Consider the following 26,889-nt stretch of genomic DNA (forward strand, 5'->3'; position numbering starts at 1 on the left):
TATCTAAAATGTTAGATTACTATTTTTGCAGTAATAAACACTAATTATAAAATAACCATTTATGCGTTCTATTTCTAATTAAAACTTATTGGGTTACTAGTTCCAGTTTATTGAGTGGCATTACAACTTTCAAAGCACCATTGTGCCCATTTGTATCCATGAAACACTTGACATTTTGGCCGCCTGCGTCCACTGTACAGTGAGGCATTTTGTGCACTCACTGTCGCAGCGACTGAGACACAAACTCCGTCTGCCAGCCAGCGATTGACAAACAACTGTCGAAAAAGTCATTGCGCATGCGCACAAGTCAAAAAGGCAAACGTTAACGCAAACGAAACAAAACGAAAACGAGAACCACCGCCAGCCAGCGGGCCCAAAAGAGTTAACAGATCTTTTTTGGTGCATACATATGTGCATGTGTATGTTCGTATGTATGTATGTATGTATAAACGGACATATTTGGGCAACGCTTACACGGAGCCATTTAAATGGAGTAGCGAAGTGGAAGCTGATGCTGCTGCCGCTGCAAAAGTAGGTCTCCTCTCGCACACTCAGATACTCAGATACTTGGATGCTTGGTTACTCCGAGACTCGGATATTTGGATATTTGGATACTTGGATACCCGTATCTCTCGCTCGCTATCAGCCAAAAACCCAACCGAAACCCAAACCTGTTTGGCTGGCGCTGCCTGGAATGAATCAAACAAGACCGAGAGTGAGAGTGAACAGGGCCTACAGCAGGGGTTACACAAATAGTAGTTATTTTAGTGTGCTTAAAAACAAAAGAACTTTAGAATACCATGAAGTATGTATATTACTTATGTATATTGTTTAAGGATAACTTTTTAGATAAACATAAATTATTTATTGTTTTGTTTTCTAAGAAGTTAATAAATTTTGTAATTTTTGTAAGTTGATAAATATTGTCTTAACCTTAAATCATTTTTTTAGGGATATACTGAGGTATATACTTATAACATTTAATTCAAAATATGCAGCTTTTGTTAGTAAAAAGCATTGCCTACTTTCTGGGGACTGACATAGGTTCATTTTAAGGACTCTGAAATGATATTTCGTTTAATACGATCTATAAAAAATTTAATACAGTTTGGAAATTTAGGCAAAGCTAAATTAATGAATTCACGGATTGTTTTTCCAAGTGCCGTTTTGTACATTTTAATATAAGACGAAATCGTTTCTTATTTGCAATAGGCACTTAGTTATTTAGGAAAATTAAAATGATTAGCATAGGTAGATTGAGCAATGTGTTTAATTAAATTAAAATCCACTGCTATTTGGTTAGCCTCGGCTGTGAGTGAGTTGTGCCTTTGAGACTCGTGTGTGTGTGCATTTTGTCATTACCTGCTGTCCATATGATCAGAGATCCAAAGACTTGTTGGCTACGGTCACGAACGTTTTTCCCTTTTTTCTGTTTTGTTTTTGTTTTTTTGGGGGAAGGAAATGAAAAGTTGCCTTAGTCTTTTGTTTTCCGTTTCTGTACTTTTTCTTGGGTAAACTTTTGAGTGCGTTTGGTTATGTCGTAAGATCAGCATACACACATATATCGGAGTTGTTTTAGTGAAGCAATGGAGACGAGGAGGAGATGGGGTAGGAGGAGAAAGAGCCGCGTCTCAGTCTCAAAGTTGCGTCTTCTTTCATCTTTGGTAATTGAGCGTTGAAATGTTGTAATCCCCCAACCTACATGAAGGTGGCAAACGTGTTTCAGTTAATTTTTTTTTTATTTTTCTTCTCTTTTTCATTTTTTACGCAAACAGAAATGTTGGGAGACAGAGACACGTTTTCACGTGCATCGTTGAAAGTTCCCCGTTAACTGCATTTTATGCACTTTTCTTCTCCGTTTTTTTTTTTGGGTTTTTCCCCCTTGCCAGTTTCTTGCTCCGCTTTATTTGATTTTTATATTTTCGGCATCTTTTTTGGGAATCATGACTGTGGCATTTTAATGGGCGATGGGCCCCTTTTTCGCTTCTTCGCCTTTGAGTTCCGTTTTTGGGTTAGTTAAGGAATCGGACTTGGACTTGGGCTCAGACTCAGACCTCAGACCTCAGAGCCCGGACTCTGAAGAGTGAAAGTTTATTTTGCCGGCCACGTTTTACCATATAGTGGGTATTTTATGCATGTGTTTCGTGCTCCTTTCGGCGGAATCTTATGCAATCGTCGCTGGGGTTTCTGCTTTTAATGGTCTCTCCATCGCAGGGCTTGCGTCCTTATTTGGGTTCGTGGAGTTGTTAAATTTTGGCTTTCTTAATGAGTGATTTAGCCGAAGTTATTCGCCGTACGTTAATTAGCCGTAAAATATTACGTATACGCAACGCTAATTGTTTTTTCGGGACGTTGGACGGCGAAGCGAGAAAGATCTGCAGCAGAGTTAACACTAAAATCAGTTTTGGTGTGTAATAAAATTTTAAAAACTGCAAAATAGCCTGAAAGCAATGCGTTTGATACTATCAAAAAATAAAAGACCACCCAGGCCAAAAAAATAATTAAATTTAATAAAAATAATAAATGCAAAACTAAATAAATAACTAAATTCAAGCTAAAATCAATTTTATACCATATTAATCTAAAATGGACTAAATTTTAAGCTTTATAAAATGTTTATTCAATAATTTCATAAGTTTACCATAACTACCCGAAGTAAAGAATTACATATTATTAAAATTTGTCAAAAAGAATGACGAATAAGTTGAAAAAAATTCCCCATAGCAACTTCATAATGGTATTTTAGCCCAAGATAAAAAGACACAATAACTTTATATTAAACCAGCAAAAAAGCCCAGAGCAATACTTATTAAATAAAAGCATGAATAGGCGAAACAATAACAAAAACATAGAAATAGGAAACGAAAACGCGCCACATGAAAACCGTGTCATGAACAAATGCAACAAAACCAGCAGAAACAACAATGAGAAACCCACAAACTAATTGAGACCAAAACACAGACACAAAACGGAAAGAAAAACGAAGAAACTAAACCAAGCAGCTGCAGTAGCAACAAAACCCAAAAAATCCAAAGCACAAAAAATCGTACAAAAAACTGCTGAAGAAGAGACCCGAAAAAAATTCCCAGTTTATTTGAGTGAGTAAGAAATTACAAAATAGCCACTTTGAAAAGTTAAGGCTTAAAGGCTTTCATAATGCCAAACCCACAGTGGAGGGTATAAAAATATGCACGACTTCTACTAGCGAAAACGAAATTTCAGTGCATTATCTACCAAGTCTATTATTTATTATTTAAATTTAAAAAAAATTTAATTTCAATTCTCCTTTTTGTGCTGTTAAAATTATTATTTCTTTCTTCAAGAGAAACCGTGTACTTAACAAAAATGAAAATTTTTCTTTTAAACCAATTAAAACAATAATAATAGAAATTATAACTTGAAAAGTTTACAAATATGCTAAAATAAACAACTTTTTTTCTTGTCTACGACTGTGCGAAGGAATGACGTACTGTTGTTGCACTGTAAAGCGGTGTACAGTGGCTCAAAGCTATGCCAAAAAGTTTCACTTTCGCTTTCCGTTTGGGTTTGAGTTTGAGTTTCAACAGCAAAAACAAAGCCCCAAAAAAAAAGGGGGGCACTAAGTCAAGCCAAGCAGCGCTGCTCGCTCTTTATTTGGCAAGAGAGAGAGAGAGAAAGAGAGCGAAAAAAACACAGAGCCGGAGAACGCAGCTTCGTTGAAAGTGAAACGAGCGAGTATCCGAGCAACCCACCGAGCGTATACGTAATAACCGAACTGGCCGACTGAGAGCGAGAGTGACGCCGTCGGGGGCAGCGACGCCGACCGAGGCAGAGGCAGCGACGCTAGCCGAGCACCGTATTGCGGTATCCTCGCCGTTTGCTTGGGTTTAGTCAATCGAGATACGTGGTTGATGTTGGTCGTGTTTTTCGCATAGCTATCCACTTATAAATAAATATATATACATGCAACAACAACAACAACAGTAGCAGCAGCAGCAACAACAACACACACATATATAGATGACAAAGCGTTACACCTAACGAAATATTGTTAACAACAAATGTGCGCGTGTGAGTGACCCAAATATCGATCAAAATAAACAAAAGAGCCATTGCGAAATAGATAAAAAGGCAATCGAATTGCATGCACCGAATACAATACAAATACAAGCAAATTCAAGTCAAACCCAATTGCACCTCACCCACACCAGCAGAACAGCCCAAGGATTATGTTCTCTTGCTGCGTTGCGTGAGAGTGTGTGTGCGACTGTGTGTCTCAGTGCATCAGTGTGTGCGTGTGTGTGTGCAATGCAAATTGTTTAAACAACAAATCCGATTCCCACATATAGTGCAATAAATTCGTGACCCACTTTCAATCAAAATACAAAAGTGAAAATATACTAAGCAAGCCAAAAAGTGTTTATACATCTCGTTTCAATTCAACGCACACAATCAAGCTTATATATAAAGTATATATAAAAGTCCTACCTCTATCCGGGCAAACCAACCAAAAGTTTATAAAGAAATCATCCTTTTTGCTGTCTACTCTACATATAAATAAATATACATAAACATACATATATCTATCTCACTCACCTCGTCAAAGTACCTGCAAAAAAAGTAACAATTTAAGCAAAAGTAAAATACAAAATAAATAAACAAAGCAAAAAATAAAAGAAAAGAAAAGAAAACATCTTATCAAATGCAAGATACAAATTAAGGATCACACAGCGAGTTTGTTAAATGATTTTCTTGTAAAGGAAATTGTTCAATTAACAATAACATACACATCTTCTAAAGAACCAAACAATTCCAAACATTTATAAAATACATTTCTTGCAAAGAAAGTAAAACGTAAATAGTTGTAAAGCCAGTAAAACAGCATTAAATTACTGCGTTGTAACGAATATAAAATATGTCAAGATATTACGATACATTTTAAATATCACTGTTGAAAACAAGCAAATACAATTTGTTGCAGAAACACCCAAAAATATATTCTGTTCAACAATTGGCCTTAACAATGTTGCAAATAACAAATCTGCAAAAATTAAGTGCAAAAACCAGACCACCGTATGTTAACCGCAACATATTTTACTACCAAATTTAAACCAACAACTCAAGTGCTGGTAATTAAGCCAAGCTAAGCGCAAAAGGAAAAAGAAAAACAATTTAACCTTCCGTCCAGGAAATAAAACAAAAACAACAAAGTAAAACTCTTTGGCCTTCTGAATTAAAGGAAAGGAATTAAAACCAATATCAAATAACAAAACTACTCGCCTTCAATTCTATTCAAATAAACGTACATGAAATGTTATTAGAAATGGATCAGCAACAGGCGACCGTACAGTTTATATCGTCGCTGAATATATCGCCGTTCAGCATGCAGCTGGAGCAGCAGCAGCAGCCCTCCAGTCCCGCTTTGGCCGCCGGTGGCAACAACACCAACAACAACAACGCGGCCAGCGGTAGCAACAACAACAGCGCCAGCGGCAACAACACCACCAGCAGCAGCAACAACAATAACAACAACGACAATGATGCACATGTTCTAACGAAATTTGAGCACGAATACAATGCATACACGCTGCAGTTGGCGGGGGGCGGTGGGAGTGGCAGCGGCAACCAGCAGCACCACAGCAACCACGGCAACCACCACCAGCAGCAGCAGCAGCAACAACAACAACAGCAGCAGCAACACCAGCAGCAGCAAGAACACTACCAGCAGCAACAGCAACAACAGAATATCGCCAACAATGCCAATCAATTCAACTCCTCGTCCTACTCGTATATATACAATTTCGATTCACAGTATATATTCCCGACAGGCTACCAGGACACCACCTCCTCACACTCGCAGCAGAGCGGAGGAGGCGGTGGCGGCGGCGGTGGCAACCTGCTCAATGGCAGCTCCGGCGGCAGCTCCGCCGGCGGTGGCTACATGCTGCTTCCCCAGGCCGCCAGCTCCAGTGGCAACAATGCCAATCCGAACGCCGGTCACATGTCCTCCGGTTCCGTGGGCAACGGCGGCGGTGGCAACAACGGAGCAGGCGGCAACTCCGGAACGGGCAATCCCATGGGCGGCACGAGCGCCACGCCGGGACATGGCGGCGAGGTGATCGACTTTAAGCACCTGTTCGAGGAGCTGTGTCCCGTGTGCGGCGACAAGGTGAGCGGCTACCACTACGGCCTGCTCACCTGCGAGTCCTGCAAGGGCTTCTTCAAGCGCACCGTGCAGAACAAGAAGGTCTACACCTGCGTGGCGGAGCGGTCGTGCCACATCGACAAGACGCAGCGCAAGCGGTGTCCCTACTGCCGATTCCAGAAGTGCCTTGAAGTGGGCATGAAGCTAGAGGGTGAGTCTGAAGTTATATATTTTCTATAATATATATAAGCAAACGAGTTGGTTACAAGAAAGGATTTACTCAGGATGCTGTATTAGCTTAGAAAGCAGCTTAGTCACAGCAACTTTCATTCAAGGTATTACCAAAATCAACTTATAAATGGGAGGAATTCAAACTCTATTATTATATTTATGATTCAAGCCACCCCATCATGTGATTTTCATTATACGTAGTGATTCTTTCTAGATAGTTTTAGACTTCGTAAAAAGCAGCTCCAACTAAAGTCACGTATTTTCCCTGACCCTCGACAACAATTTGTTGACAACGTTGCGTATGAGTGATGTCCCTGGGGTAGCAATATAAAAGTTGTTTTTATTTGCATTTAATATGGATTTCGCATTCTGAAAATCAGATATTTACTGACTTGACACTTGAGTATTTAGTCCTTGAAATCAGGTTAAAACTGATGTCGGCTTTTCATTCGATGATGATCCAATGTCGATGTGAGTTATAAATAAGTTAGTTTCAAGTTGATTAGGGTATCCAAAACGGTTTCAGTGGTGAATCTTGGTAGAGGCTTAACAAAATTAATATTATTATTAATATCCCAGTGCGTATTATTTCATGTTGTGCGTTTTAAGACAACTGATTCATAATACATGACATTTTTTTCCTTATTTTTGCATTTGCTAAAAATGAATGCATTAGGTAGAGCACTGAGAATGGTGTAAAGTACAACATGGATATATATGTTTTTAAAGATACTGTCAAATATAAGAGGTCATTGTTTTCAATAAACTGCTCACTTATGCACTTTACAATGACGTGAAATTTCTTAAAAAGGTAACAATTATCCTTTCGCAATTACTACAGTTTCTTGTTTCTAATTTCTACCTGTTACAAAAAGCGGACAGCATTATTTCGACTATTGACAGCCGCAACCATGACCCCTTTTCCTTATTACACGTCCGTTTGTATGGAAGTGTATATAATATAGCGGGGTTCGTCTCTTGCTGGCAGTTTTTGGCATTCGCTTGCAGCGCTTTGGCAGTAAATGAAATTAAATCGATATTCCTTATTATTTATAAATGCGCAGGAACAAAACCCTCGAATGAGGCAACCAGCGCTGAAATTCTCTTTGGAGAATTGCTTCTGCTGGAAATAATGAACTTTAAATCCTTTTCCCTTAGGAATTTACACGATCTACCGAGAATTTACTTATTTATTTCCCAACTGCTGTCTCGCTTCGGAGTGAGTGATTCAGCAAAAGATTATGCAAAAGTGCATTATTGATAGCCTACATGGTGCTGTGCTGTGCTCCCATTTCGGGCACATATAAACAACGGCGTTAAATATGTATTAACAAATACATATCTGCGGCCATATCCCAGACCTATCCCAATTATTTGTTTCCCGCCTGTCTCGGTATTATTGTTATTATTGTGTATATTGTTGAGTAGGTCGGTCAGTCTGCGGTTCGTATTTTCAATGTACTTGGCTCTGTCACGTCTTAATGACGCCAGCTTTTGTCATTGTTGTCACTGCGTCAACATTTTTTGTTCTCCATTTTTTTCTTTTTTTTTTTTGGTTTTCCTATACAAAAGTGCTGTCTCTCATTTGGCCCGTTCTCATTTACGTTGTGCTGTATATTTTTATATTTTCATGGTTTTCTTTTGGGCTTCCAGCATGGAGAACTTATTCTGTACCTCGTTGATGTTGTGCTTCGAGTATATTTAACATATCATAGTTTCTTTTTATCAATTATAAACGATGAATAATCAATGAAGCGTAGTAATTATAATAAATTAATAATGATTGTTTAGTTTCCCCATCTGGATTTCCGTTTATTAAAACGCTTCAGTTCTTTCTGAACCTTATACTTCAAGTATGATTAAAGCTAAGTTTGGAAAAAGTTTTAAGCTCCACTCATTCTTTTTTCATTGTAATTTGTTCCCGCTCCCTTTTATTTTTGCATTTACCCCCTTAATTGCATAATTTTTTTTCATCTCCGCAAAAAGTGCTCCCCATTTCCCCATCCTTTTCCCATTTTTTTTTTGCGTAAGTCAAAGTTATTTAAGGGTAAAACAACTTCAACCGCACCAGTTGAGAGGGCGCCCCACAAACAAGCATGTGCTGCGAATATAGTACACAGACATGTACTGCCATATGTACTATGTTGTAGGCATATATACACACATGCATACTTATATGAGACCCACATCTACATAAGCACGTACTCGTATATATGTATCTGTATATTCAGAGCCAGTGCAGCATGCACCGGTCCCAAAAGAATTCCACGCCCTCACCCACAAAACAAGGCTCTGCCAGCGTCGCTGCTGCGAGAGAGCCGGGAGAGGAGAGCGGGCAGGGGCGGGCAGAGCAGAGCGCGGGGCAAAAAACAAAGCTCAAAACCAAAACACAAACACAAAAAAGCGGCAAACCGAAAAAGAGAGACTTGAGGCTCTCTCGCATTTTTACAGGGCGTACTCCAAATAAGGAACTTGAACTATATGTGCTCTTCCAAATTTATCAACATTAAATCAAAAAAGAAACGAATAATTCCGGAAATTGTCTGAATTCCTAATGAGTCTCCTATCAAAAAAAGTAAAAAATCAGACTGAAAATCATGTCGAGGAACTTTTCGGTTTCTCCATTTCAACCTTTGTTGTTTTCAAATAAAGTAATAGAAACCGATTAAAATTCTATGTATTTCTTCTATAATGTAATGAATTTAGCGAATATTTACTTTACTTCTACGTGGTTGCGTTGCTCTCTTTTCAAAAATTGTTTGCATTTTGTAATAGATTTTTCCTGACTGACTGCTTTTGTGGACTGCTTTCAAACTAGCACGAGCAATTTTTGTTTTGCGTTTCGGTTTTCCTTTTTGTTTGTTACTTGTTGTGTTGTTTGTGGGGCAGCGTCAAACAAACTGTGGAAATTATTAAGCAAAGTGTGAAAAGCGTGAAAATTGTGATTGCCGGACGCCGAAATTGCTTTTGGGTGGAGTTTTCGAGCCTTATATAATTTCTTATATATATATTCATGGAAGATTGTTTAATATTGCAGATGCTGGCCACTTGAAATTTATAACAAAAATTCTTGTGAGAAATGGGTCCATTTATTGTGTATTAGAAATTATCGTTTTATTGTCATACTGTAGTTAAAAGTTAGACATTAAAATTACAAAATATTTTGGCACTACTTCTTTTTTTAACAAAAATTTAAAATAATTTAATTTTATATCAAATATAGAATTTTGTTGTTTTTATATTTTTACTGCATGCAAATTCAGTTTATCATGCTGCACCAATTTCCAAAAGGATTGGCTTACTTCCGCTTACTCAAATTTTCCTTTTTGGCTCTTAGTGAAAACACATGACCAACAAATATTGTCTATCAAATTTACGATTGCTCCAACAAAATTCGTTTTTCATTTGAGTTTTATTTGTTGTCGTGTGTCTCCGGTCACCCACACAACCAAACCACTTGAGTCAGCGGGGGCAGCGCAGTCGGCAGCCGGCAGCGACGGCGGCGGCGACTGAGGCCGCAAAAACAACGTGTGTGCAATATACTCACTCATACGTATATCAATGTATCGCCATCTCAGTTCCGCCTTCGTGTACTTGGCCCATAGTGCCATCTCTTGCGCTCATGACCTAGATTCCACTGTGCGCTGGTATGTGTGCACGTGATACGACAAAATGTTTGCCTCTCTCGCTGTTTTTCTGCGTGTAAGTGTGTAATCAATGCAACATGTTGTGTGCGGTGCGCTAACGTACGTGTGTGTGTGCGAGTGAATTTTATTTTTAATACTCACTGAATTATTACGAACATTTTCGCTTCGTTGTCGTTGTCGTCGTCGTTTCTCGCCGTTTGCCTCTTTTCGTTCCGTTCCGTTCCGTCTCGTTCCGTCCTTCCGTTTGCCTCTGATGAAATCTCTTTCGTCAGCGCCGGCTCCCTCCACACCCCCTACTCCCCCCTCGGCTCAGCCACCGACTATATCTCACAGTCAGGCTTTGGCTTTGGTCTTTATAATTGCGGCAATTTTTAGCCGCTTTTGGATTTTGTGACTTGAGTGTTTTTATTTATTTCAGGGCGCTGTAAAGACCAGCGAGACTTGCGGCTTAGCTGGCCATCATGACTCACATGGCTCGAATGCCATATGTTTTTGTTACGGCGGTAGGGTCAGTAGGGATTTCTCTGCCGTTGTCGAGTTTAATTGGGAGTTTTGCTTCATTTTGTTGCCAAGTGGAATTTCTTTGGGGTAACAACAAATTGTTTGTTATAATCGCAGGGATTATTTATTTACGGAAATGCTAATCTATTATGGTTAAAGATTAGAATTAGGTACACTATTAGGGACTATCGGCTCGTTCTACTCATTATATGAGTTTTTAAAGAATAAGAGGCGTATACTTAATATTGCGTATACGCCATGTTCTATGCAGTACTACAGGCTTTTCTAGCCTTCTTTGAGCTGCGTAAGGTTTTGTTATAATATTTTCTTGTTAAAATATATACGGTTCGTTGTTTTCTTACTCGGTTTAGAACTATTTAGCTTTATTTAAAAGCAAAGCTTCAAATTGTGGAAAGTTGACAATATTTATTGTTCACTGGCCAGAACATTTAATGATGTTCTGTCTTGGCCAAAGCCATGAAAATAGCTTTTTAAACAAATTAAACAATCGAACTAAACTCCTTGATGCATACTTTATTTACTTTCATATTGGATAATCCTATTATCGATTAACTTTTTGTAACTGCACAATAAATTTTTGCAGTGGAATAGTTAACCATTCAATTAAAATAAACTTTGGTTCCACATCCGCTAGGCCGAAAAGTAAACCACAAAATAACGTATACGCACCACTGGTGCCAAATTAGTGTTAACCAAATTACATATGCTGCATCAGCCTAACAAATAATGGCAATACTCTAAAACGCCTACAAAAGCGGCAAGTGACAGGCCTCGTATTGATTTTCCCGTTGTGTGAGAAATTTCCCCAAAAAGACGAAAAGAGTGAAAAAAAGGAAGGGCCGAAAGGTGGGAATAACTTTCAACAAACAATTTTGTCGCATACAAATTGAACCACTTAACCCCACTCGAAAAAACTTACATCAAAGAGGTGAAAATCTAAATGAAAGCCGAGATTGAAATTGAAGAAATGTCGCTGGTAAATTATGTAAGAGTCAGCTAAAGAAGATAGTAAATGGATCAACAAACTAGCCGGAAATAATGGGAAGGGAACGATTTTACGAACTCCATAAATTCCCTATCGATTGGCGATTAGCGATTAGCGATTTGTATTTCTCGTATTTATTTTACCTTGCTCAACATAAATAGACTTGATACTGAGCCGGAAAAAAGGAAAAGGCCATAAAATAGCGGCTGTAAGTCGCCCACAAATACAAACAACTTTCCCAAACACACACATGAGAGCGGTGAGATTGTGAGAGAGAGTGAGTTTTTCTTTTTGGGAGAGTTGGCAGGCAACAACAATGGCCGTGTTGTCCCAGTTTTCACACACACTGTCCTTGACCTACTCCACTCGACAGCAACTACAAAGTTGTCTAATGCGGAAAGCCTCTCAGTCTTTGACGCTCCGTCGCTCTCTTTCGGGTTCGCAGGTGTGCCTGTGTGTGCGTGTGTGTGTTTGTCTGCAGGGAGAGAAATGTCGTAATAGAAAGCTCTTTCGCGTTGCCAAGCCAAAACATAATCAAAAGAGAGAGCCGCAACTGCGGCGTTTGAGAGCAGAAGTTGCAGAGTCCCTCTCTCTCTCTCTAACGCACACAAACTTATTCAAATGCATATGTATGTTGATTATTTGTAAACAATACGCTTGACCTAAATTACAGTTACTTGTTCGCCGCACTAAAACTGCATATATCAATGCTGGTGTTCGTGTTCGTGTGCATGTGCTTGTATTTTAATTTTTCCCCTTGCCTTTGGACCTGAGATGTATATTTCATAGTGGCCACCTGCCGCCCATTGCCACCCACTTGCGCGCTTTTTTTTTGTTTTTCTGTTTTTGTGCTACGGGTGTGCGAAAACAACCCCCGACAATTGCATCTTGTAATCAACATGGCGCTAGCTGCAATCGCAATCTGTTTTTGGCTTAAGCCGCCACCCTCGCAATTCTCACTTACACGGAGAGAAAATGTCTGAGCTAACACCACAATATTTGGATTTAAATACCATTTTGGTTGTATTACAAATCACACTTTTTTTTTTGTAGAAGTAGAAGCAGTCTGTAACAGTTTGAAGATAATTTAAAACGTATTTGTTAATAGTAACTATTAGTATTACTAGTAACTAGTAATAATAACTACGATTTTCATTTTGATTTCCATGAAGTTGATATTGCAACGATTTTATTTCTCTGCACACTCTACGCTCATTTTTCGTGCTGCGCCATAAGAAGCGCATTTTTATTGCGTTTCATTTAGCGTGTTCTCCACACACAAACGCACGTAAATACACAGATGTGCGTTGTACAGTTTTTGTTTTACTACCGTTGTACAACGCGGCGTATGCGCAATATGTGTATGTAACCATATTTTCCATGTGCGTGCCCATATGTGCGTATGCATGTGCACCCTGCACTTGATAGTGTGCGTTTGCCCGCTCGTTGTTTCTGCGAAGCGTTGTTATGAGTTGGCTTTTAATGAGGAGCATGTATGGTATGAAACGAATAGAGGATGCTTTCCCTGCGTTGCAATTTTGCCAGTCCGAATTGTGGGTCAGTTAAGTGGGAGATGTTGAAAGACTTCGAATTTCTATGGAAGCATACAAATTTCTAGTCACCAGATTGGGAGCTTCTTTTAGATCTGGTGTTCGTTAATTTGTTCAACCATTTAATGTTCTCTAAGCATATAAAATATCTTTGCATTCTGCAGTTCTTATCTCCGTATGATTTTCAGGCAGGTTTCTGTAGACAAGAAAGCAATCTTTTCGTAGAATTTTCAGAGATAAAGGGATTTGGTTGGGAAATGGGGAACAGGAGTAACGATTTGGTGCTCTATGAATTCTTTTAACAATAATACATTTTCTATTCTACATTTCAAAACTTCACACTCATTTGCAAATGCATTTCTTGCAGCTGTTCGAGCGGATAGAATGCGTGGTGGACGCAACAAATTCGGACCCATGTACAAACGGGATCGCGCGCGGAAGTTGCAAGTGATGCGGCAGCGGCAGTTGGCGCTGCAAGCGCTGCGCAACTCGATGGGTCCGGACATCAAGCCAACGCCGATCTCGCCGGGCTACCAGCAAGCATATCCAAATATGAACATTAAGCAGGAAATTCAAATACCTCAGGTGAGAATCGGTGCAATCGGGATAGCTTTCTTAATATTACTTTTAATCGCTTTGTGCAGTACCATATTACAATGAAGTTAAAGTTCTATAGTAATAAACGAATTTCTGTTTACATCTTCAGGTATCCTCACTCACCCAATCTCCGGACTCGTCGCCCAGCCCCATTGCGATTGCGTTGGGACAGGTGAACGCGAGCACGGGCGGTGTAATAGCCACGCCCATGAACGCAGGCACAGGCGGCAGTGGGGGCGGAGGTCTGAACGGACCCAGTTCCGTGGGCAATGGCAATAGCAGCAACGGCAGCAGCAACGGCAACAACAACAGCAGCACGGGCAACGGAGCGTCCGGAGGAGGAGGTGGCAATAATGCGGGCGGCGGAGGAGGAGGAAACAATTCCACCGATGGCCTGCATCGCAACGGCGGCAATGGCAACAGCAGTTGCCACGAGGCTGGAATAGGATCTCTGCAGAACACGGCCGACTCGAAATTGTGGTATTTAGCCCAAGAGCCAGAACAAAACTCAAAGAATATCCGAACTCAGAACAAATTAAACGACAAACGAACTGCCACAAACATTCAAAAGATACTTTCGTTACATTACCCCATTTGTGGAAAAGGATTCAACTTGATCATGCAGCAAATGTGGAAAAGGGCAGTCTGGTCAATTAATTATCAATATATTGCGTTTTGTTAGGCAAAAGGTTTAAAGACATTTAAGGATTTCCTCGTAAAAACAAGAGTATCTAAATTTTAACATGTATTTTTATCAGATAGTAACTTCGTGTTTGAATTATTTATCTGATATTCATACGATTATATTATTGATCTCTAATTGAGGTTTTAATTAAACTGCCCTTTTACGTATTGCTTAGTTATCACTTGATGAGCTCTCCAATCAGAAGTCATCTGAATTATAATTTTAACAACCTTTTCTATATCTTCTGTTTACCAAAAAGCTTCGATTCTGGCACACATCCATCGAGCACAGCCGACGCGCTAAACGAGCCATTAAGGTGGGTTTTCCAGGCGTGAATTGAAGTGTATTTGAGGTCTAATAATCACATTATTATTCATGCAGAGTCTCACCGATGATTCGTGAATTTGTGCAATCGATTGACGATCGGGAATGGCAGACGCAACTGTTTGCCCTGCTGCAGAAGCAAACCTACAACCAGGTGGAAGTGGATCTCTTCGAGCTGATGTGCAAAGTGCTCGACCAGAATTTGTTCTCGCAAGTGGACTGGGCACGGAACACTGTCTTCTTCAAGGATCTGAAGGTATGGAGCACTTTAAAGCATGGGGGTTGCCTCAACACCCCGCATATCCTCACATCGAGTAAATCAGAAAACAGAAATCACAGCAAACACAGACAGCAAAACAACATGGTTCAAAGCCAAAAACCAGTTTTCAAACTAGGGGCCAAGTCTGCGGCATGTTATGTAAACCACCGACAACTGAAAGCGACGTCGACAGCGACGCCGACAGAATCTGCATTGAATTTCGATTTCATTTGGCGTCTGACCTACTTAGCCAGCAAAGCTGAACCAGTCAGTCAGTCAGCCAAGCAGCAGCGTCTCTCGCTCAATGACGCAACTGATGTGCTCACCCATACCACACCGCAGCCCATCAAGAGCGGAGAAACTGAAACTGAGACTGAGACATAGAGACCCGAAGAAACCGAGAGAATCCCCAAGAGAAAGAGACGGCGTGTTGTAATACCAGACCATCCAAAACTAGGCCTAACTTATCTCCATACCATATCATCATTCAAAATGTATCTATTGACTTTAGGCGTGCGGTTGCTGCTTTAAATAACACAGACTTTGATCACTCCATTTAAAAAAAAACCTTTAAAAAAGATTATGGGTCAAAAGTAAAAACAGAAAAGGTTTATTAGTTAAAATTAAATTAGCTATTATTATTTGAACTACTAGAACCAAAATTGTACTACTATTTGTTTAAAAAAAAAACTTATTAATGAAAACTAACTAGTTGATTGAGATACTAGAGGAATTGAGTTATCAAAGAAGTTGTAGTATAAATGTTAATTAATACAGCTTTTTAAACCTTTTTTTATGCATAGTGGCAACCGCGCCTGTTATGATTAAGTCCCTTTTTATTTCAAATGTATTGATAACATTTCTTTAATATTCTTTAACTTAGGTCGACGACCAAATGAAGCTGCTGCAGCATTCCTGGTCGGACATGCTTGTTCTGGATCACCTGCATCACCGACTCCATAACGGCCTGCCCGACGAGACGCAACTCAACAATGGTCAGGTCTTTAATCTGATGAGCCTGGGCCTGTTGGGTGTGCCACAGCTGGGCGATTACTTCAACGAGCTGCAGAACAAGCTGCGAGATCTGAAATTCGATATGGGCGACTATGTCTGCATGAAATTCCTAATCCTGTTGAATCCAAGTAAGGCCGTAAAAAATGCTTTGCGCAGGTTGACAACCTTCTTAAAACCTTTAATATTTACAATAGGTGTACGGGGTATTGTCAACCGGAAGACCGTCTCCGAGGGACATGATAATGTGCAAGCCGCTTTGCTGGACTACACTCTCACCTGCTATCCGTCAGTCAATGTGAGTAAAGGATTCAGTTTTACCTTTCGAAAGCATTTGTAAGTTCGGTACAAACGACTCTAAAACCCATTTCTTTCGCCCATTTGCAGGACAAATTCAGAGGGCTAGTTAACATCTTACCGGAAATCCATGCCATGGCCGCTCGCGGCGAGGATCACCTGTACACCAAGCACTGTGCCGGCAGTGCGCCCACCCAAACGCTGCTCATGGAGATGCTGCACGCCAAGCGCAAGGGGTAGAGGCCGGGAGAACGTGACACGGAATACTTAATCATTTATGAAATGTAAATAACAAGGCGGGGCGTCCCTCAAGGCAAGGAGTCCCGGGAGTCCCGGGATATGGAAGGCGAACGAAGGATACAGAATTCCGTATTATGAATATGGGAATGCATCATCACTACTACCACCAACACCACCAACTATCACACCTATACACACACATGCACACATTTGTTGATTCAATGTTAATTATTATTACGTTTACGGTTAGGTCTAGTTTACGTTTAACTAATTAATTAATTTGTCTTAAATTAATTCGTGTTTTATTTGTAGTCCCTGATAAAGCAATTTTAAAACACTTGAACCTAAACGAGAATATGTAGATGTATGGATTTAAATTTTAATACGGCAAGGAGAAACACACTTTTTTAGGCATTACAAAAAAAAAGAAGCATGAGAAATTTTATTTTTATATACCTATATGAATACGATACTTATGGATACAAATCTATATATATTTTTATGTAAATTGGCGTACTTTTAAGCGTCCTGCATATTTTTAATTAGAATTTGGTTATACTATAGTTTTCAAATTAATATCGTTCCCACTTGTAGATCGATTCTTGTATTTTTTTGCGCCAAGTGTCTTGCATAGTATTTGCGTCTAATCTAATGGCAACAAAAAAAATTGGAAAATCCATACAAAGAAAATGAAAACAAAGCAAATTTAGGTGTTCATGGTATGAATGTATGTGTATATTATAATTGTAATTTCATCTAAGTGTAAGAAAACAATGCAAACAACTACCTACAACAAGATAATGAAGAGCAAGAAATTATATAAATTAATAAAGATCGTGTTAAAAACTATATAGAAAATATATACTTACATGTATATTTAAATTTAGCAGCAAGTTTCAACTATTTGTAAATTTCAACCAAGATGTAATTGTTTCAATGTCAGCAACCAGAAAGTGTAAAGCTTATATTTAAAATACAAAATATATTTTGTGCAAGAAAGGCGATAAATCAGTTAAAGGGTAAAATCCAATTAAAAACATTTTAAAAAGCTGTATAACACTTTAAAACTAAAAGTAAAAAATGTTTAGTCATGAATTTGGGCAATGAGACGGAAAAGAAATCGAATTACAGAAACACTTGAATATTGTAAAAATCAAAAATCGGAATAAACAAACCAAATAAACTATTTTTAATGAATATCTATTAATGGGTCAACTTTCAATTCAAATATTAAGTTACCTGGCAAAGGATTTAAAAACTGTTGAATTTGTTAATGTAATGACCCCAGATTTTCTCGGACTTTCCAAATTTGCGCATAATTTGGTTCGGATCTTATCATTGCCTTAATTCGCGCCTAGGCATTGCGCTTAAACAAAACGTACCTTATAAAATTAAACAAGTTTAAACTCCAAATTCAGTAAGCAGACACAAATTACCACACACATTTCAAATTACAAATTTCAAGGCAACGTGTAAAAAACAACACAAATGTTTAATGCGGTGTAAAAAAATCAGATGTATCAGAAAGATTCACAAAAATAATAGAAATTTCTGGCAGACGCAAGATTATTAGGGGGCAAAGAATACAAAAACGAAAGCACGATGACATCTATATAGGTTTGCCTAGGTATATATTATATATTTAGGTCACTAGTTGGTATGTCTAACTTCTATATGTATTATAAAATGTAAAAAAGTACAGAAAATATGGGTAAATAATGTAAAAGTTGGCAATGAGAGTTGGCTAGTTAGTGGATCAGTTATATTTAAAGATTGATTATAAGTAAAGGGCAAAATTGTTGACGTCTAACGTAACGCTGGCGGCATGTTGTTGAAAACACGTTAAAAGAAGGGAAAAGATGGAGGGATCGATATACACATACAAATATATAAATGTTTATTCAGGTATGAATGGCGTTAGGTATGTTTATTGTAATATTGATTACGATGTGAACCTGTTATTGCAAATGAAAAGTGATTTTAACTATTAAGAAAATCTATATATATACTATAAACCCATAAAATCTAAAAATAACGATCTAACAGTTATACATTAAATGATTAATATAAATGCAAGCAACACACACATTTTAAGTTTGAAAAACTGTTAAAAACGCAAAAAAAATCATTTAACTAGAAACAAAACTACCTAAAACTACAATGCATATTTGATCAATTGATTTAATATGCTTTATTATTATGTTAACATACAATTTCATCTCAGAGATGTTTCAAACATGCAACCAACCAACAACAACAAAAGCAAAGTGAAATAAAAAGTAATTATAAAAACGAATTACAGATCTTTAATGCGTAAGCTGTTTGCCCAAATCTTTATTCAATTAGTAGTTCACAAACTTGCGTTTAATGAGTTATTTATATCTATTGCGTCAATATTGAAAAGCATGGCGGGTCTTAAGACATATTGAAGTTTTGCGTAAAATCGTACTCGATGGTTGGTATGACGGTCTGAACGAATTTCAGGAATATGATCAAGTATAAATGCACTCCCAGCTGACCGCCGCCCTCCTCTACCGTCTGTATAATCTTCTTCATAATGTCCGCATGCCGACACGGATGCACCGAGGCCATATTGGGACCTGGAAGATGCGGATGCGACTCCATGGTGACAGTTTTCTTGGCGTGATCCTGCGAGACATCCTCGTACATCTGTTCCACCGTCAGTGGCTTGCGCTGCTCATCATACCCCACCACCCAGAGCCGTGGCGTCTGATAGTACTTGTCATAGCTGATGTGCAGGTCGTAGGTGCGTGTGTGGAGCACTGAGTCACCGCTGGCCTCCGCGTCCCCCGATGCGGCTGTCACTGGGCTTGCCTTTGCTTCCGCCTCCGGTTTGCGTGTGGTGGTGGCAACGGCGGGATCGACCAGCTCCAGCATGCCGCTCTCCTCAAAATCGTCCATGTCAATAGCCTCGTCGTCGTCCTCGTCTTCGGCCTCGGCCCCAGCGCCCGGCGCTGATTTGTCGCTATCTGGAGTGTGCATTTCTTCCTGAAGGGGAGTACATGATTATTAATTTACGAATAGCTGCTGCAAACTAACTGAGTTAAGGTTTAACTTAAGGATCTTGTCCTAGTAAGACAGAATCACAGATTTCTTTCCTTAAACGTGTAATATAGATATCACAGTTTGTGAAAAAGCTTAACCCGGATTCACCTTTGTCTCCTCCATTGTCAGTTCACAGATCTTGTCCTCCAGCTGGGTGGTGCCATCGTCGTTCAGCTGATGGGTCTCCACCCAACCGCCGTCACCGGACTCCTCCTCCACCAGCGTCTCCTCGCCGACGTACTCCATCTGCTTGCAGCGGCGATAGCACGGAACATTGCGCGTTATCAGGAATTGCTTATCTAAGTGGGGGCAAATGATTTTAATGAGTCAATTGGCTAGTAATCAATGGCAAATCGCAGCACTTACCCTTTGGTAGGTAGGGTTTCGTCTTCGTCTCATCGCCAGCGGCCCACTGCCAAGTTGGGCAGTGATGCACCAGGTGATCTCCGGCGGCCACGAATTCCTCCGGAGTGAGAACACCTGTCTCACGGAACTTCGACTCCTGTAAAAATGATTACGTTATTTGTATAACTCAATAGTAGGTGGGTTTCCGCATTAAAATACATTTTTAAATATAAGTGCATCAAAAAACTCGAACGTTTAATTGAGAATATATGTATTGTAAGGTTATCAGTATACATACATACAGTATACATACAGTATACAGAAGCCTCTTAATCTTGGTTTAATTTACATTTAATTTTATTAAAGACCGTTTTTGAAAAAGGACACAATAGTGGGCAGAGAATTCTGGGACGCCCCTTTCTTTTTGTTTGGAGAAAGTGTAGCGGTGGATGCCGATTTATAGCACCCCGGGGCCGTTAAATGGGAAACGGGAAAATGGAATCAGCATTTGAGCGAGGAAACCCATTATCTATTCGGGTTTTCTTTGTCATTCATATGTACACCCTCGTTTCATACGTATTGAAATATTTCCTCGCTTTGATAGTTAGTTTTCCGTTTATTTGGCACTTTTTACCTTCAAAACTGGCGTCAGATACTCGGCCACGTTGAGCGCTGTGCCCTTTACGGTATTGAGGACACTCTGCATTTCGTCGGCCGCTGAGTATTCGCACTAATCTAAACGCCTAAACTTAATAAATACAATTAAGATGGCTCTCTCAATTGACTTGCACTGCCCAGTTAATTGTTTTTGTCTTGTCCGTCGCGACAACAACAGTGCGGTGCGGTCACACTAAGTGTATCGATGTGGGCGGGCATATCGATAGGTTGCTCAGAGAACAACGGTTCTTATACCTAAACAATAAATATTGTTAAGAAATACTGCAGAACAAATTAATTTATAAATTTATTTTTAAACCCGAATTTCAGCAAGGGTCTTTAACATAACACTAAGTTCAAATATTCCACTTGTAAAATATTTTAACAAAGTGCACTATTTTTATAAGAACCACATTTGCTCCAGTATTTTGTATTTATTCGATTGCTTCGGTCACACTGATCCGGTTCGCGCACATTGTTTTCAACGTTTGTATTGCGTCGAAATGGACGAAAAGGTTCTGCCGAAGTTTGTATTGCCGTCTCCACAGTTCGGCAAGCCCAATGTATCCAGCACGTCCAATCACCTCTACCTTACCCCCAGTGGGATGACCCTGCTGCCGCGCTCCAAGCAACCGCCGCCCATGTACGGCGCACGAGGATCAACAGTGCCAGCCAAATATCTGCACCAGGAACAAGTAAGTCTGCAATAGTCCGTGATTGTTTCTTAATCATAACTTAATTCTATACACAGAGCAGCCCAGTCAGCGTGCCAGCATCCCCACCTATTTACCACTCCCCTCCGCGACCCGAATATTGTCACACATGTGGCATGGAGCTGGCTAACTCCCAGGACATGAAGCGCCACCTGGAGCAGCACGAGTTCTGCCCTGCGGATGACTGCGACTTTGCTGCGCTCCACAACATCCTGGAACGTCACATAGAAGCGAAACACATCACGGGAACCTACGTCAAGGTGAAGAAAGTTTGGACCGAGGAAGAATTGGCCGCTTGGAGGGCAGAACGAAGGAAAAAGTTAGTTAATTAGTAGCAATTTCTTTAGTTCTTTACAATAAGCTGTTCCAATTGTAGATTTCCCACTGCGGCGAACGTTGAGATGGCTAGATTGGCCAAGGAGCAGCGAATTAAACGCGGAGAGCGCCTTGAGGCTTCCAAGTCCCGCTTCGGTAACCGGGAAGATCGCCAAAGGACGCGACACCAAGCAGATCACAAAGAACGTTTCAATCAAAAAAACAAGAAAAAGAGAGGTGTCAAAGGCAAAGCCAACGATAAGAAAAAATGCGTAGGAAGTGCAAACAAATTTAATGATAAAGCAAACGAAGCTTCAAAGCAGAAAGAAACGGATGAAGATAAAAAAGATGAGGAAGTACCCTTGTGCATCTTGGGAAACGCTAAATTTGCTGGAACTGGACAAATGCCGGACTACCAGCACTTAAAGGGAAAAGTTCGAAAGCAGGCTAATGCTTTGTCTAGCTTTCTTGGAATGTATGATTCAGATAGTGACGAAGACAGTGAAACAGAAAGTGACGACCAGGATACAGTAGACTGCAGTAAGGAAGTCACAGCACAAGTAGAGAACTCCATAAGTTTGCCAACTGATACCGCAGCTCTAACTGAGGCTCCAGTCATTGATGATGCAAGTGCTGAGGCTTCAAATACACCTATCTCTGTGGAGAGTCCTCAACTCTGTGAAGACCAACCACCAACACCAACGTTGGAAATGACATCTTTAGAAGAAGTGCCGCTAGAAGCAAACAATACTACTCGAATAACTCCATCCACCACAGAGCCTACGAAGGAAGATTGCTCCTCTGACGAAGCACCCGATGAAGAGCCGTTCCAGCGAGTAACCGAAGCTATAACGGAGTCAGTTGCAGCCAAAACCGAACCAGTGGAGCCGAAGCCACAACCTGCACCCAAAAGAGCTGCCCCAAAGCGAACTTACGGCTTGAACTTTAAGCGAGCTCGCAAACAAACCCCAAACACAATGTTGTCGAAACTATTGGAGTCGGATATACGTCATGAACGAAATGTCCTGCTGCAGTGCGTGCGTTACGTTTGCGAGAAGAATTTCTTTGGCATTGGTCAGACTAAATCAAATCAAGAAACTTTGGATGCCACTTGTGATAAATCCGATGATTTAACACCGGATGCTTTATAACTTTACCTCTTAAGATAGAAAATAAAGTACAAATAGTAGTATGCAATTGTATTTCTTAAAAGGACTTTTACCTATGTTTCGATTCACGCAATTGGTTGACAAAATGTGCTTGAGTGCAATTCACTCGAAAAACTATAAAACCCTTACCCTTAAAAATAGCCCCAGATTAGTTGGTTGACATTGAGGAGTCTCCGCCCATGGGATGATCTGCCCCGCTGGCGTTTCCTCCTCCCTGTTGTTGTTGCTGCTGTTGTGCCGCCTGTTGCATCTGTTGTTGTTGTTGTTGCTGCTGCTGTTGTTGTTGCTGCTGTTGCTGGGCGGCGGCATGTTCCTGCTGGCGCTTCAGTTGTTGACGAGCAGCATGTGAGTGCTTGGCTTTGGTTTCCTCCAGTTCCCGCACTCTGGATCTAGCGTGCTGAATGCGATGCCAGGCCATTTGGAGCACTTTGGCGGAGGCATAGCCGGAGCCCTCATGCGGCTGACCCGTGGACACCTGGGTCAAGTAGTTTATCTGCTCGGAAAGCTTCGATTCCACGCTGGACAGACTCTTGAGAAACTGCTGCGACTGAGTTTCGGCATTTTTCTGGGACGACTTTTCTTTACCCAACTCCTGCAAGGCTTGTCCTGGAAAGAACGTACATTATTACCCACTTTTTGGTTACTAACTAGTCGCATCCCACCTGCACTCTGCATGCACAGGATTATCTCCTTCTCGATCTCGTCCAGCGCGTGTATTTTGTCCAGAGGATTCATTGCTTTTCGTGTTTTTAATATAAACAAAACAAAATCGGCCGGATAATAGTGTGACCAGAACACGATAAGTACGCTTTAAGACGAACATAAATATACCAATATGTTATGACTGAAATATACTAAACATTTCGAAATATCAGTCGAAAAAATATTTTTTGAAATTGAACAATTATCCCAAAAATTAGAATTAAGAACATTTGATCTATTTTGAATAATTTATTATGTTGTATATTAAATCATATTCTAAAATTACATTAAATGCTCTTGCCTGCCAATCCGACCCATTCATATTTGAAGTACTCCTTTGGCAGAGGCAAACAGTTCTCGTGCAACTCGATGGCGTCCTTGTCCATGTGCCACACCATAAAGTTCCTGCCACAGGATATCTGTTTGTGGAGGGCCAAATGCACCCGGTCCACAAAGTGGGATTGGCACTGGCGGCACTCGAAAACCCGATCCTGGGTGTCCACCCGCAGGAACTTTCTAATATTTCGGATCTCCAGCAAGCCCTGAAAGTCACCAACCACGTCCGTTTGAATGATGAAGGTGGGCGTGTTTTCGACATCATCGCCACGGAGCAAATACGGCACCGCATATAGTTCCTTGGAGGTTCTGCAGACCCGAAAAGTGTACAGGTTTATTTTTAGCGTAGCCGGAATATGTTGATTTTTATCCTTGTTATTGATATAAGTTTCAGAAAGTTTTGCCAAATCGGTGGAATATTTAAAACTTCCTTTTCCGTTAACTTCTGTTGCGTTTTTCACACGGTATTGCAAAGGCAGTTTGCAGGAATTGCTTTTGGATGAGACGCAAAATCTCTTGACCGTCACCTTCATCCTTCTGATGACACACGCCTCCAGTGGCACCCTTTGATGGAGCAGCACATAGTTGCTGATCTTCTCCAGCAGCATGGAGAATATCATGTCCACCGCCTCGCCAATATCCAAATGGTTTTCGATATTCAACGGACTGCTTTCGTAGTACATTCGCTCCTTCTTCACATCCACATAGAATCCAACTGTGGCCTCCAGTTTTTCGGTGCCATAACTTAAAAATCGCAGCAGTTGCGGAACTGCATCCATTCCAGCTTCCAGAAGAAAGTCGTTGGTCCTTGGGGGAATGCTTCCATCACACAGGATAAACTCCTCGATGGCCTGGTCCTCGATTCTATTCAGGATGTCCTTTTCCTTGGAACCAATTTGAATGCAATGGCTTCTGTTGTTCTCGATGTCATTTCGCCAGTGGTGATGGTATGGTTCGCTGGATGGCACTCGATTTTCGCATGTGGTGCAATCCGCTCTCCTTGCCCCGTTGACGAAGAACTGATGGCGGAAAACTCGGTAGTTATCCTCGATGTCAAAGATATAGCGCGATTGTGTGCGACGGGCCATCTTCAAAAACTTTCTGATGCTGGGTGATTCGATCAAGTGTTTTTATATAGAAGTTAAGATTTCGATGGTTCCTAGGTAGCAAGAATCTGCAGGTGTAGGTAGTATATATAGGTGTACATATCTGAACCAGCTGCTTTTGAACAGGTAGATATCTGTTGTGCAGGTATATCAGCTTTCGGGTGAGTCTCTCTGTAAGTCGAAAAATTGGGAATAACAAACTTATTACCTTATTACCTTAAAGGATTATAAATAGTATTTCACAGAGAGCTGAGGCATTTCAGGTGCAAATTTGTACAAAATTCAAGTGTTTAGTACTTTTTGGGTGTTAGACTATAATTGGGCCCTCCTAATAAGCCCTATAAAAATTCCAGCATTGTGTTCCCTTTAACGATCTGAAATGGCTCAAGAATCTTATTTTTCTATTCCCCATAGTTGAGCTATCTTATTTAAAAGCAAGGCGACATAGTTTTACATTTCACCATTTTGCCAAGTTTTATATTTTCTTTTTTACATACTAAAGTATTTGCACGAAGAGGTATATTATCCCGTTTTATATTTTCTATTTTACATATCTAAAGTATTTGCACGAAGAGGTATATTATCCGCAGAGGACAATTCCCATCAATACTTGTGACCATAAATATTACCACTTTTTTTGATTCCCATAAAGACCAATTTCCCATTAAGACCTAGTTCTCATAAGGACCATGTTCCCATACAGCCCAAGTTCTTTGCCACAAAAAAGGCAAAGGTTACACGACCAAATGCTAACTGGTATGAAACAAATTTACGTAGAAACAATGTAACTTACATTTATCTATAAATAGCATGTAGAAATGGCTTATGTTTTTAAATGACTATATTTCTAACAACAAGAGAAAACTCTAAATTTGAAAAAAAGTTGGTACTTGTACAATTCTAGGTAGAAAATTAAGAAATCTAATATTATACAATATTAATAATATTGAGAAATGCTACACTTATGTTTGTGACCTAACTGGAAGGGCAAAAAAATAAATATAATATAAAACTGATACTATATTTTCTATAGCGAACATTTTAATATTATCTCACAAAACATACACCTTAAATACTTTGTACCATTTAGTGAGCATAAAGGAAATTCACTGAAATCCCTATTTTCCTGTCCAGGATTCTTTGCAACCGACTTTTTAACATCCCCATTATGGTTTAAGGCGTTCCCCTGCAACACGAACGGGTTGTTGGTTGAAGTCGAGCCCGGTTCGAGTCGTGTCCTGGAAAATGTGTTCCCAGGCCGGGTGGCCAAGGAAGTTCACTTGGGCGATGGAGCGATGGAGCGTCACAGGCTTATTCCTGCGGTGGCCCGTTTGACTGCTGGCTGAAGGGTGATGGCTGTTGCTTTATGGCTTCTTTAGTAGTTGAAGCATATTTGAGGCGTTGCGTTTCGTTCGTCCTTCACACGCACACAGCCGTGCGCACACATACTACATACATACATATTGCTACAATACTCGTATGTATATTATGCCCACATATTTCGTACTTGTGTCGCTGGGAAACCTCACGTGTCCCTTCGCCATCGCAGCTTATGTGGGTGAACTACAAAAAATGGAAATAGAGTAAAAAAATGTGCATGAAAATAGAAACAAACAGAAACGCCGACAGTAAAAGTAACGGAAAACTGCTGCCTGGCATCTTTTTACGTATTTCGGTTGTTGATTTTCCTATTTCACTCCTTTGCCGCTGTCGTTGAGTTTTCCTCTTGGCCGTGGAATTATGAGCGCTCGTCTTTCCCCATTTTCTGTTACTTTTCGGCTTCGCATTTTGTATCGTTATTTTTGTTCTTTGGTGTCCTGGCATCCTGACGCCTGTTTTTCCAGCTATTTCGTTTGCTTTTATTTTCGCTCCTTTTGTTTTGGTCTGATTAAAAGTAAAGTTTTTCGCGGGTTTTCTCTGTACTGACTGCTACGGGTATTCTATTCGAAAAGGGTACTTTGACATTCTACATTTATGTTTTTATTTGCACCTTGGGGCGGTTTTTTAA

At 40.1% G+C, this 26,889-nt stretch overlaps 5 protein-coding genes across 6 annotated transcripts in view; 2 read left to right on the forward strand and 3 right to left on the reverse strand.

The window, feature by feature from the left end:
• LOC6534185 (nuclear hormone receptor FTZ-F1) overlaps nucleotides 1-17,287 on the forward strand; it is a 41,347-nt gene extending 24,060 nt beyond the window's left edge. The window contains exons 3-10 of one of the 2 annotated variants that reach the window (XM_002094832.4): nucleotides 5,808-6,335; nucleotides 13,427-13,644; nucleotides 13,766-14,136; nucleotides 14,601-14,657; nucleotides 14,723-14,921; nucleotides 15,808-16,066; nucleotides 16,133-16,233; nucleotides 16,323-17,287. In XM_002094832.4, the coding sequence (XP_002094868.1) occupies nucleotides 5,808-6,335; nucleotides 13,427-13,644; nucleotides 13,766-14,136; nucleotides 14,601-14,657; nucleotides 14,723-14,921; nucleotides 15,808-16,066; nucleotides 16,133-16,233; nucleotides 16,323-16,472 (1,883 nt within the window). In that variant the 3' untranslated portion in view covers nucleotides 16,473-17,287. Of the gene's footprint in view, nucleotides 1-5,807; nucleotides 6,336-13,426; nucleotides 13,645-13,765; nucleotides 14,137-14,600; nucleotides 14,658-14,722; nucleotides 14,922-15,807; nucleotides 16,234-16,322 lie in introns of both variants that reach the window. The other variant, XM_039374364.2, reaches the window with a different exon arrangement.
• A 1,481-nt stretch (nucleotides 17,288-18,768) lies between these two features.
• On the reverse strand, nucleotides 18,769-20,709 carry LOC6534186 (ubiquitin-like-conjugating enzyme ATG3). The gene is made up of 4 exons (XM_002094833.4): nucleotides 20,518-20,709; nucleotides 19,905-20,040; nucleotides 19,647-19,837; nucleotides 18,769-19,481 (listed from the first exon to the last, which is right to left on the reverse strand). Exons 1-4 carry the CDS (start codon nucleotides 20,587-20,589, stop codon nucleotides 18,888-18,890), a joined length of 993 nt encoding a protein of 330 aa, XP_002094869.1. The 5' UTR covers nucleotides 20,590-20,709; the 3' UTR covers nucleotides 18,769-18,887.
• A 257-nt stretch (nucleotides 20,710-20,966) lies between these two features.
• Nucleotides 20,967-22,770, forward strand: LOC6534187 (nuclear fragile X mental retardation-interacting protein 1). The gene is made up of 3 exons (XM_002094834.4): nucleotides 20,967-21,235; nucleotides 21,292-21,572; nucleotides 21,630-22,770. The coding sequence occupies exons 1-3, from the start codon at nucleotides 21,044-21,046 to the stop codon at nucleotides 22,717-22,719; spliced, it is 1,563 nt and encodes a 520-aa protein (XP_002094870.1). The 5' UTR covers nucleotides 20,967-21,043; the 3' UTR covers nucleotides 22,720-22,770.
• Nucleotides 22,753-23,550, reverse strand: LOC6534188 (mediator of RNA polymerase II transcription subunit 11). The gene is made up of 2 exons (XM_002094835.3): nucleotides 23,400-23,550; nucleotides 22,753-23,343 (listed from the first exon to the last, which is right to left on the reverse strand). Exons 1-2 carry the CDS (start codon nucleotides 23,470-23,472, stop codon nucleotides 22,886-22,888), a joined length of 531 nt encoding a protein of 176 aa, XP_002094871.1. The 5' UTR covers nucleotides 23,473-23,550; the 3' UTR covers nucleotides 22,753-22,885.
• Nucleotides 23,551-23,673: 123 nt separating this feature from the next.
• On the reverse strand, nucleotides 23,674-24,893 carry LOC6534189 (protein terminus). Its single transcript, XM_002094836.4, has one exon. It carries the CDS (start codon nucleotides 24,861-24,863, stop codon nucleotides 23,727-23,729), a length of 1,137 nt encoding a protein of 378 aa, XP_002094872.1. The 5' UTR covers nucleotides 24,864-24,893; the 3' UTR covers nucleotides 23,674-23,726.
• Between the last annotated feature and the right edge of the window lie 1,996 nt (nucleotides 24,894-26,889).

This window comes from Drosophila yakuba, chromosome 3L, assembly GCF_016746365.2.
Source record: "Drosophila yakuba strain Tai18E2 chromosome 3L, Prin_Dyak_Tai18E2_2.1, whole genome shotgun sequence".
Taxonomy (NCBI): Eukaryota; Metazoa; Arthropoda; class Insecta; order Diptera; family Drosophilidae; genus Drosophila; species Drosophila yakuba.

What these genes read in the sequence shown, in the direction of transcription:
- LOC6534186 (XM_002094833.4), bottom strand. Translation starts at nt 20,589, where the DNA reads ATGCAGAGTGTCCTCAATACCGTAAAGGGCACAGCGCTCAACGTGGCC. An exon ending in ATCTGACGCCAGTTTTGAAG is followed by an intron (nt 20,041 to 20,517) that starts GTAAAAAGTGCC and finishes TCATTTTTACAG; the next exon opens with GAGTCGAAGTTCCGTGAGAC. An exon ending in TGACAATGGAGGAGACAAAG is followed by an intron (nt 19,482 to 19,646) that starts GTGAATCCGGGT and finishes ACTCCCCTTCAG; the next exon opens with GAAGAAATGCACACTCCAGA.
- LOC6534187 (XM_002094834.4), top strand. Translation starts at nt 21,044, where the DNA reads ATGGACGAAAAGGTTCTGCCGAAGTTTGTATTGCCGTCTCCACAGTTC. An exon ending in AATATCTGCACCAGGAACAA is followed by an intron (nt 21,236 to 21,291) that starts GTAAGTCTGCAA and finishes TTCTATACACAG; the next exon opens with AGCAGCCCAGTCAGCGTGCC. An exon ending in AGGGCAGAACGAAGGAAAAA is followed by an intron (nt 21,573 to 21,629) that starts GTTAGTTAATTA and finishes TTCCAATTGTAG; the next exon opens with ATTTCCCACTGCGGCGAACG.
- LOC6534188 (XM_002094835.3), bottom strand. Translation starts at nt 23,472, where the DNA reads ATGAATCCTCTGGACAAAATACACGCGCTGGACGAGATCGAGAAGGAG. An exon ending in CCTGTGCATGCAGAGTGCAG is followed by an intron (nt 23,344 to 23,399) that starts GTGGGATGCGAC and finishes CGTTCTTTCCAG; the next exon opens with GACAAGCCTTGCAGGAGTTG.
- LOC6534189 (XM_002094836.4), bottom strand. Translation starts at nt 24,863, where the DNA reads ATGGCCCGTCGCACACAATCGCGCTATATCTTTGACATCGAGGATAAC.